The sequence below is a fragment of the Epinephelus lanceolatus genome, chromosome 2 (assembly GCF_041903045.1).
Source record: "Epinephelus lanceolatus isolate andai-2023 chromosome 2, ASM4190304v1, whole genome shotgun sequence".
Lineage (NCBI taxonomy): Eukaryota > Metazoa > Chordata > Actinopteri > Perciformes > Serranidae > Epinephelus > Epinephelus lanceolatus.
In genome coordinates, this window is record NC_135735.1 from 35,358,888 (window position 1) to 35,370,813 (window position 11,926).

General features: G+C 40.7%; 1 protein-coding gene across 3 annotated transcripts in view; it reads right to left on the reverse strand.

Annotated features, from left to right (window-relative positions):
* Positions 1-11,886, reverse strand: part of cd276 (CD276 molecule) — an 80,041-nt gene extending 68,155 nt beyond the window's left edge. For all 3 annotated transcript variants that reach the window (XR_013487964.1, XR_013487965.1, XM_078161155.1), the window contains exons 1-2: positions 10,998-11,886; positions 3,036-3,131 (exon numbers count right to left, since the gene is read on the reverse strand). Coding sequence is in view for 1 of the 3 variants with exons in the window: in XM_078161155.1 (XP_078017281.1) it covers positions 3,036-3,081 (46 nt within the window). In the remaining 2 variants the exon portion in view is untranslated. The remainder of the gene's footprint in view (positions 1-3,035; positions 3,132-10,997) is intronic.
* Between the last annotated feature and the right edge of the window lie 40 nt (positions 11,887-11,926).

The window sequence follows — 11,926 nt, forward strand, 5'->3', positions numbered from 1 at the left end:
CCACAAGGCAGCATTTTTAGGACTTGTTGAAATAATCATGAGGTGCTTGTTGGGTAATGCACTCTGTTTCAATGAACACACTGTGAGAAAAGAAGAGCTGGGAAACGGTGAGACGAAGGCAAGCCAACAGAGACTGGTCATTATGTATGCATTGCAGCGAAACCAATCTTTGTTGAGCCTGTCCTCGATTGTTTTTAAAAGGATACTTCACTGGACGCAATCAAATTAGCAAGAACATCACTGATATGGGGTAATAACCCTAAATTGAATTTCTGCACAGGCTAAAGTGTCCCCTCTCTGCAGAATCAATTGCTGTGAAGAGAAAAGGAGGACAGGAAGAGGGCATTCATAGTTAGCAGACCTTTAAAAAGTACACCAGAGATGCAGGCATGAGCGGGCTATTTTCACGCTCCGGAGCCCTGCCATAATGTGTGCCTACCGACTACTATGCTAGATGCAAATCTATCCAATTATGCTAATTAATTTGAATTACCTTACAGCTCCCATCACTGAGAGGGAAATCGGGTCAGCTTTCCATTTCTGCAATACAATTCTCTTTCATTGTTTGGGTGCTAAGTGCAGCACACAGCGAGCTCTGGCAGCCTAGTGGCTGTGCTAACTGAACAGAGAGTATGACAACAACAAGCAATTAGCTAGACAGCCTCCTGTTAGCTCTGCCACTGGCTGACACTCCCATGTGCTGTGCTGGAGTGAGCCAAGGATGTTACTGTACTCGGCTACTGTTGCAGCTCAGTCATTACTGTACATATACATTGACATGTCATGCATTTTGCTGACATTTATAACCACAATTGGTCGTAATGAGGGCGGTAAAAATAAACCTGAGCGACCGGTGGGGTCAAGGGTCAAAGCCAGACTGGGCTGGAGTAGCTGATTTTTCTTGCTCCTGCTTCCTCAATGGTGCATTTAAGCACAAAAACAACAATGCCTTACAGACAAGCGATTCACTGCTGCAGTGACACAACAGCTGTGCAGTGCTGTATGAGTAACGTCAGGGAGAGGTTTCACACAGAATGATCCATCATCTGACTACTGAGTCAGGATACAGCTGGGAGCTACAGAGACAATGTTACTGCGTTGGGATGACAGTGTTGTCATGTGCTGCTGTCCTAGTGTTTTTCTTCCACAAATACTGCTCTCACGATAGGAAGTGTGTTGGCAGAGACCACAAAGTGTAATCATGTCTACTGATATAGGCACTTGCAGGAGTTATCGAGCAACGACACGGCTGAATACAAGGAAGATTACAGCCAGTAATCCCAGCGAGGGACCTGGAGACCTAGGAGACCCTGAATCATATCGACACAGACACGCACACACACACACACAGCTAGTCACATAATTACACAAGTCTGTGGGCTTTCTGTTTGGGTGACCAACAGAAGCAAAACATGGCTGTTTATAAATCAAAGGCAACCAAAGTGACCTTTAATTAGTTACCCAGATAATTACTGTTGTCCCATACTAGTAAAAAATAGAAAGACTGTGCTTTCATTAGTCAGCCCACAATGTTATCAAGCACACACCACTGCACTCAATATATTAATCAATACAGAATAAAAAATTGCATCAGTTTGAATCTGTATTGCTCTGGAGTGCACCTGCATTTCTTTGAAGCTGTTGGCACAGTCAAACTTTCTAATATTACATAAGCTCTACAAAGCATGCAGTGTTTTTGTATCATCATACATCATTACATGTGCAGACTATAGAATCAAACTAGACTCCAACTAATTCACTTAGTGCTTCAGTTAGCAGAGAGAAACTGAATCATTGTGTGTGCTACAATAGCCCATTACCCGTGAGTTAAAGAGCTCCATCAGTGCCCGACACCTCCTCCTCCTCTTCCCTCCCGGTGAGAGGAGCGAGTTAGGCAGTGGATGCCACACAGCCAGTAATGAGCAGGCCGCAGGCCCATTTGTGCTGGGAGAGAATAGGTCCCTAATGAACCACTGAAGACACTTAGGTCCACTGAGTCAAGATTGAAATGTGCCACTGATGGCCGATAGGAGGTTGTGTCAACTCAACCAGAGAGCAGAAAAGGCGAAAAATAGCTCTTTTTAAATGATGGTGTTTTGGACGATAAAAGTTCTTTGTGAACTTTGTGGGTTTGCCAAAGTATGCTGAGTCCATTTCTGACATTCGAAGAAACCTTTCAGAGCTGGATTGCTCGTTCTTCTCCAGGCTATACATTAATATAAAGGAATATCATCCACTATTAATTTACATTATGTGTCAGCCACTCACCCACTGGGGAAAAGGGTGGTGTTACAATATATGCACTGTCGATCCCTCTTTTGACATGCCCAATTCTCTTCTTTTATTCACCGCGTCTTGAGACGTTATCGAGCCTACACAGGCTATTTGTCTCTTTTTTATGATGACACAAGTTTTTCTTCGAGCACCATTTCTACTGAAGAAAAACTTTTGAGTGTGTGAGTTATGAATCCTCAGTTGCAACATCAACCACCACCCTGCTTCCCAGTGTTATAAATATAAGAGGATGACTTGCACACCACACTCCCTGAGTCACAGCAGAAAAAAAATGCACTTCTAGCACTTTTCATGGAGGGCCTCACCCTAGCCCCAAGCTCTATTCCTCACCTGTCTGGAAAAGGTCAAAACTATTCTGTTTTACAAGCTGAATTATTTTTTAAAAAAATATATAAAAAACACACTACCATATCATAGAGCTGTAACCCTGTAAAAATTCAACTTAAAAATGAAAAATGTCTTTCTACTCCCTGAGGCAGGACGTCTGTATAAATAAGAATATGTTCTTGGTCAACTTGTCTGGGTGGATGAGAGTTTAAACGGGGAGGGTTTATAACTTTCAAACTATTGGCACATTATTTTTGGGAGTAGCCTCATTTGAACTGTTGTTTTGCCCACTGAAGCCTTTGAAGGGGAAAGACTAATAGGCCCTGCAGGGCGTATTGTTTAACAGGCAGTGGCATTTCCCACTGCGGTGACTCTAATCTAATGGCCAGGGCATGGACAAGGGCGACACCCACCCATAGCTTGGATGGCCAGCATTGCGGACAGCAGGAGGGACAGCATCGTCTTCCAGGGTGGATTTGAACCGCGGGTCAGTTTCTTCAGACACAGCGCTGCGGGGGAAAAAAACACAGACATCTGAGAAGGAGGCAGACTGTAGTAACACAGAACACGACAGGGCGGCAGAATGAAATGATGTGTGGACACGAAGGGTGATTAAGAAGTGACAGAAACAGAGAGGGGTGTCTTCTATGTGGGTGGAGTTTGAGACAATGATAAAGCCAACATTTTTCATGAAGTGCAGACTATTCGTAAGTCTGGAATTATTTTTCGTGACTCACAAACTCACAGAAATTATGTCTGAAGGTGATTACTTCAGTCTTTTCTCTGGCCTGCTCAGGGCTTGTCTCTTTTATAAAGAAAGGAGCTGTGATGACAAATGGGGACTTCCAAAGTTGACGGGAAGCAGCCCAGTCATTCTCTCTGCTTTCCGGAGGGAAAACACTACTTTAAGAGTGAGCAGAGACAGACAAAACTATCCCCTCCCCAACCACTACCACTCTACCAGGTATTAAATATTTAGGAGATATTATTCTTGCAGAGATTGGTAGAGGTCACTGTATGTGTCTGTATTTTTACTTGTAGTACTTTGTATTTTAGATCCAACTGGAGTTACTTCTTTTTTCATTGATATGAAGTCATTGTTTTACAGTCGCCAACAGCACAACAGTTAACCTAAAAAAGATAATTCACTGTACTGGATGAATGAATGCAAAACTTTTAAGTAGATTTTAAAGCTCCTCATGACCACATGAACAAATGAGTCTCACACTTCATGTTTCACTGAAGTGAATGAAACCAGAAGCTTTGTGGTTGTAAGACAGAAACAATCAGCAATCTAAATAAACACTGTTGAATACTTTAGGTAACACCTGATTTTAAAACAAAAGAGTTTACATTCTGTAGACTATGGCTATGTTTTCCACATATGTGTCTGCGCATAAATAATACTAAACTCGAGAGGCACACTGTGCATGGATGGATGAACAGCACAAAAATAAATAGAGGAAGTAAAAACCAGAGAAAGGAAGAGAGAAGGAGGGGGTTCTATTATAACACAGGCATACTCAGCATTTTAAATATTCAGAAAACAGGTTATTTCTCATTCTAACCCCACTAAAAATACATCTGGAAAGATTCTATGACCATTTAAGTCATTGGACATCTTCTCCAGATATCGTCACTGTGTTAGAATGTGCGAGACATATCCTTAAGCAAAAAGCATGCGAGCAACAATCCACCAACAGACATAAACCATTTGGTTTCCTGTCAATAACTGCTTTAGTGTGTCATCATGTCTTAGCACAAGAGCACATGGGTCTGCTTTCTTTCTGTTTCTTTATACTCATTTCCCTGTGGCAAGTAATCCATGTCCTCCTGTCTGCGACTTCTCTCAATTCCTCTGTAAATACCCGGGAGGCCTGAGAGTGTGAAAGCTAGATGAGGAATATTATGGTTGCTTTTTTTGAGTTTTCATCTTTTAAACTATCCTGATGGCAGAAAAATTGGACAATTCTGGTGCAGACTGCGTGTTGTTTTCAGACCATTCATTTCAGAGTCCAGCGTCCCTGGGTGAGATTGGGTGTTTATTAGAGGGGTGCTTTGCTCTCATTCACAGTGTCTTTTTTGATACAACCACTGGGAGTCACCAAATGTTAAATCCCATACATACAAATGGGAAAAATGAAGTAGAGCTAAACATACAGCATCTTTAGGCTGGTGTAGTGGTTGCTCAGTGTTACACACAGGAGTGACTTGTGAACCACATGTCAGCAAGACAAGAGCCAGGTATCTTTGATGGTGGGTCAATCAGGTAGCAAAATATCCATTAAATACAAAAATCCACTCCACTTTTTGTTCAAGAATTGTTTTAACAGTCATCCAGAGACTTCAGCAGTTCTATTTTGACCATGTCTACAGTAACATACTGAAATCCTGCCTTTGTGTGAAAATGTTTTCTGTCCAAACCAGTGCTTTTAAAACTTTTAAGACATTTCTACATTCTTAAAAAGTGCTACATCCACAGTGAAGCATTAATAACAGTATCTTATCTTCTCCCTCCCTCCCTTTTTTAGTTCAAGACACAGCACAATGGTGCATTACCTCCGCTATTGTCATAAGTATGGCTGAACGAGTTTTAGTTTGGCAGCACAACGTTCCATTTTCATCCCTATAATCTTTGTGATCGTACAATGCTGTCACTAAGGTGCTTTCAAATTAATTAGTTAATACATTCATAAATTATTTTTTATATATAATATTTGCAGACCACTTACCATAACTGCTATTATTGTTTAAGATTGTATTTCAGTCAAAAAATGACACCAGGGATTGTTTTGGCACACAGTTTCCAAGCGACTGAAAATTGTGTCCCCTTTTCAATTCATTCTGTCAAGAATCGATTTTTAATTGAATCAAATCAGACACCAAAGAATCAGAATCAAATTAAATCACAAGGTTCCCAAAGATTCCAACCTTGATGTGACTTAAACATATTTTTCTGCCTCTGCTGTTACGGGAACTGCCCATTGGTCCGACATCCCATTGTTCCAACCGTATTAAACCCATTGTTCCGAAGTCCATTCCGAAATCATCATAATGCCCTGTGGTTAATGTCTGGTTAGGTTTAGGCACAAAAACCACTTGGTTAGGGTCAGGAAAAGATCATGGTGTGGGTTAAAATGAAAAAGAAAGTGACAAACACATAAGCCGTGAGCCTGCTTCGCCTCAAGCCTTTCCCAGCTGACCCAGAGCTGGTCGCAGCGCACCATCAAGGCAGAAATACGCCCGCCGGGAGCCGTTCAGCACCGCGGACCGTCGGACTAATGGGATGTCGGACCAATGACATGGACCCGCTGTTACAACTGCATTTAAGACCAATAATAGTGTTAAATGTTGTTGTTTGACAACAGCAACAGAAAATATTAATACAAAAATACCAATATCACCTATTAAACATCTAGCAAAGAGATAGCTTACAGTTTTCCATATCCACACTATCATTATTTCATGTATCCACTATTAATATAGTGAAATGTTATGGTGAGTCACTAAATGTCTACACAAATCTACAATTAAAACTCCACTTTCAACTCCACCAATTAAGTTGTATTTTCAGCTCACTTTGTCTGTTGGTTTGTTTGTTTGTCAGCAGGCTTGCGGAAAAACTACTGACCCCATTTTCGTGAAGGGTGTAGCATGGGCCAAGGAAGCCAACCCATTAAATTCTTGAGTGGTATTGCATTTGGCCATGCCCAAATAGCCAATTAAAGAAATACAATGACTCCTGGTACAAGAAATCCTCTGGGGCAGCCCGCAAATGTAGGTGCTCAAACTTCACACAGAAATCAGTCAGTATGGAGCACTCATTTGACATGATTGTAATAGTTTTGGGAATATATCCAGACATATCTCGAGGTTGCGCTTACAGATTTGCATATCACAGAAGGACTATCAGCCTTGGTGGAAGTCTCCCTCTACCAAGTTCCCTTTTAGTTTTAATATGTTTTGGACATATAGAAATACAATTGTCTTGGAGAAGGAAGCTGACAGATCTGTTGTGATGTTTTGATACTACGAATGTATGTATCAGTATTGCCGTCAGCTGTAGCCCCACCTTACGCCAGACTGAAACGTTTTCCATGAGGCTCCATTTATGGTTTCAGCAGAGAGGATGTGGGCAGGAGTGCAGCTTCATCACTAAGTTTCCATAACAGCACACTCACCATTTGCTCTCTGGACTTTCAGAAGGCATTAGCCTGCCAGAGACCAGCTCAAAAGAGACACTTGTAACACTATCTCAAATTCCTAAGATATGTACCCTCAGAGGCAGAGAATATGGGTTATTCACTGCATTTGAAAATGGAGAAAAGACCAGACACATATCACAGCCATCCTCTCCAAAAGGGCAAGAGTTCTGTAAAAATATCTCTAAGTTCTCTAAAGGATAGCCTGAACTTTAATGTGCCAACACACCAAGCCACAGTCTGACTCTGTCTGTGCCGTCCAGACACCAGGAAGCCATCAAAGGGTTTTATATTGTATGACTCAAGTACTTCACCGACCCCATGCCAGCATGCAAATGCTTTTTTCCTCTTTTCATTTTATGATTTAACTTTAACAATTCAGTTCAATGTCAGAGATCTAAAACATGCTGACCACACTCGCGAGTCACTAAAGAATATAATGACACAATAAACTTCAACTGTAAAAGGTTGTATTTTAAAAACACTATTTTATCCATCACTATATTTCACCAATGTATCAAAACTATTGCTGGCTCTTTATTCACATTCCAATACTGCTCATGGAATTAACTAATAATGGTGCTCTCTGAATTGAAGACCATTAAAATGGAAAAGAAATGGTCACTGAAAGACTGCCTGACAGTCTGAATGTCTTGAATTTCCTTTAGTGATTGGTCGGCAGCTTTTGAGCCATAATCACCAGTGTATTTCATTTTGACACTGCGCTAAGGATTATTAAGCTTCCTACTGAGGTCAAAGGAAAGAGAAATGATTCCTGAAGTATCACAGAACATTAAGATTTAGTATTTCACCATGGTCACTGTACCATTGCGGTATTCTTTCGAGAAATCTGTGACAGTGGTTCTCTAACAGTTTGTCTTTTTCTTTTCTTGAGTCCACTCTTCTCCTGGATGACAAGGCCACTCTTAAACACTATTAATATAATGAATCTGACTGACCTTCTGGGCTCAAATGTCTCATTGGCATATGGCTGGCATCATTGCCAAGCTCCTCAAACCATTGGGAACCACTCAACCCTTGATGATAGGAACATTTCCAACCTGGACGCCACCGTACCCATCGAGGACCGCATCATGGGATGAGCCTTTCAGAATCCATATGGCAGCAGTGGTGTGAATTTAGCAAACCCTTTTAAGGGATGACTGGATTCACTTTGTGCAGGGAAATGTTCTCCATAGTAGTTGAGTTAATTAGTGCATTACATGGTCATATCATACATTAGCTCTTCAAACTGAAGAAAGAGGCGCTCCATAAACTTCAATAAAGCATTGTGGCTCAGATGTCGTATGGAAGTTTATTTGCCAACTTTCTTTGTAAGTACTGAAACTCGAATTTACCGTTCACACTAGGCCATGCATCAGTGTCATACAGCAGTCCAATAATAGGCAAGCAGATGCAGTACTAGACTGTATATTTTTATCTCACTGATAATTAGCAACTGAGGCAGTGAGAACTGTTATCTCGTCTTGAGAGACACAACAGTGAGAACTGTTGTGTCTCTCAAGACGAGATAAGTGAATAGGATCAGTGTGCAGTGTGACAGATATTCTAACACCCTACTTTTGTAAAGTCACAGGAGCCGGTTTAATATAACCTTTATCTTATGGCAGCTTGGCATAGTGTAATAATATGGAGCTGAAATAAAACTACAAACTGCCAAACTGTCACATCCATCCCTGGCAACAACAACAAAAAAAGACAGCAGAGCATGTTGCACCATGTCACATAACATCATTATCTCTCCATTTTATCACACATCATTTCCTACACAAGTCAGAGTATTAAAAACTACATCCTCCTACATTCCAAAGGAAGCTGTACCTGCCAGCAGCGCACAGCTGCACTATCATGTGACAACAACACCATGAGGCCAGGCAACATCCTCACTGCAGCCCAAAATACAGCATCTAGTGGTTCTGAATTTTTTCTGCAGGGAACAAGTCTGGGGGAATATAGGCATAGTTCAGTGTAGCAGGAATATGTGTTTTTTTCTTTCACTTTTCTATCCTGCTAATTTACTGACCCCTCAGATTTGTCTTGTTACTCCCTTATTGGGTCTTGAGCCTCAGGTTGGGAATCACTGTGACCTAACCTATCCTGATACAGTTCATTTCATCTGTAGAGAGAGCAAGAGAGAGGAAAAAGAATAAGAAAACATACATAGAGTATACATTAAAAGTCCAGTGTGTAGGATTTAGAGGAATATATTGGCATAAATGGAATATAATAAAATAAGTATTGTTTTTTACTGTATTTTCGCCAGAACATAGATGGTGTTGTCTTTTTTACAACACAACATAGGAAGCAGGTCCTTGTCTAAGATGACCATGTTGCACTGCCATGTTTCTACAGTAGCCCAGAATAGACAAACTGAACACTGGCTCTAGATAGGGTCATTCAAGTTTTCACTTCGGCCACTGTAGTTAGCAAGGGCAATGAAAAAAACCCCACTAATTTTTTAATGTGGAAACTGCTTTATTCAGTGTTTTACTGGTTAAATTACTGGTTCCATTTGTCTTGGTGAGGAAGAGACCTATATGGATAATTTGGCTCCCAGTAAAAAAAAAAACCTCAAGAACATCCTAACCTTAAGTTATCAGAGAAGAAAGGGTGAGCACAGATTAGCAGCTGCAAAGCTAGCAAGCTGTCTCTGGCATGCCAAAAAGTGTTGGAAAAACACTGTTTTTGTAAGGTGAAACTGATTTATTCAGTGTTTTTGCCAGTTTAAACCACCAGGTCCATTTGTTTTGGAGAGGAGGAAACCTGCGCAGATAATTCAGCTCCTGGGAAAAACCTTCTTAGCAATTAATTTGACCTTTTATTTCTTTTTTCGCCTCAGTCATTTACTGTAAATCTGTATCCTTTATCATATTTTGTATTATACTGCTCTGTAAAGCACTTTGAATTGTATATATATAAATACAGCTGCTTGCCTTCTGAACATCTGGATTTTAAATGATCAGAAATGAGGTACACAGATTAGCAGGTGCTAAGCTAGCAGGTGAACAGATTTTTTTTTAACACGAAACTGCTTTATTCAGTGTTTTTGCCATTTTAAATTACCTGGTTATTTTGTTTTGGAGACACTTCTGTGAATAATTTGGCTCCTGGTAAAAACCTCCTGAACAAAGAACACTGTAGAAATTCTAACCAGGAGAAGTTTTAGCTGATTGACATCTGTTAGCCTCGCTGCTAGGTGCCACAAAATCCTCCAAAACCTTACACACTGGACCTTTAAGTGATTTTTCTTTCTCAGGTAATTAGGGCTGCCACGATTAGTCGGCTAATCGATGACTAATCGACTATAAAAATAATCGGTGACTATTTTAGTAGTTGACTAATCGGTTTGAGTCATTTTTCATAAAAAAGTAATTTAAAAGTACCCCAAAATACTCTAACTGCAGCTTCTTACGTTCAGATATTGGCAGCTTTACACACTCTCCCGAGACAGTGAACTAAAACCTTTTGGCGTGAATATGAAACAAGACATTAGATGACGTAATTTTGGGGTTTGGGCGAGACAGGCCGACATTTTTCAACATTTTAACACATTTTTCGATGAAATAATTAGTCGACTAATCGAAGAAATAATCGACAGATTAGTCGACAATGAAAATAATCGTTAGTGGCAGCCCTACAGGTAATACAAGTCCATACATAGGACTACATTTGAGTGAGGATTTATTAACAAATTTTAGAAAATGGCAGACATATGACCAGTGCAAACCTGTGAATAAACTGCGTCACTTGCCAGTAAATGAAAACCCATAAGTGTTCCTTTAATGTCCCCATTTTGAGTCATGGAAGTTTGCACTGATGCAGTGTTGTCTTTTGGTCAAATGGGGGCGCAGTCCATTTCATTCATAGATGTCGCCCGCTCCATCTGTGTAACTGTACACTGTATAACTTAGCAGGCCTCTGTCTTGCTTTAAAACTACAAAAAATAGCAGACATGACATGGAGCCAGCGAATAATGCCAACTATGTGAACCACTTACCCTACCCTGAGTTCATGGGGTTCTCCTGATCCCCGCCAGCTGTTGCTCGTTAGAGAATAACCCGAGTTTACAGTTATCTTTTTCATTAGCTCACATTAAGATAACCCTTCTGTTAGCTCGAGCTCTGCTTTCAAACACAATTTCTCAGGGCTTACCATGTTAGGAGGGCGAAACTTTGAAAGCACCAACCATCCAGCGGCGGTGACTCTTTCCTGTGAGCAGCAGCACAGCCGATGTTATTTTCCAGAGTAGTTCATTCCCCTCTCAACAAAGCACTGCTGGAACTGCCGCCGAAGCGATAACAGTTTGTTTTGACGGTGGATAAAGCTGTAAGATGTGTTTTCAGGGTGTGTGGGTATGGTCCATTGATTTGGGACGGTTCTCTTCACAGAAACCACTCCTTGCTGCTTTGTCCAGCAGTGATGTCATACCGAGGGGAGAAGGGAGTCTTGAGAGTCCCGACCTTCAGGTTAACCATTTGTGAACACACCGGTGTCTTCCACATGTAATTTACACATACAGTGGAAGTCCTTTTGTCTTAGGACATCCGAAATGACTTTTTATCTTGATACCACATAAGCCGTCTTGATTTATCTTACGGTCCTTAAACGTCTCACTGCGGTTTATGCGGGTTATATGAAGCACAGATTTACCATTCAGACCATTATACCTAAACATATGCATTTATATAATACTATCTGCGTTGTTTAGCACATATCATCGATTTTTTCAATATGAGATGAAACATTACTCTTTTTAAAATTTGGCATCGGCCTTTTGACTGTAGGTAACACGTATCCTATAGTTTGAAAGCAGAGTTTTTAGTTTGTCTGACCGAATAAGAGAAATGCTGACCATTATTATAAAGCTACTGTCTGGAATCATGTTCGCCCAAGACATTACACAGCTCTGGAAAATCCTGACTATGCAGCAGGAAAATCAATTGGAAACCCGTGGTGTGTGCAGTAAAGGAAAAAGTAGATAACTTCATTTTAAAGAGAAAATAAGCATATATGCGCAGTGTCTGTAATGCTAGGCTCACAGGCTGGTGCGGTGATATACAGTTTTCTCTTTGTCTTGAGGT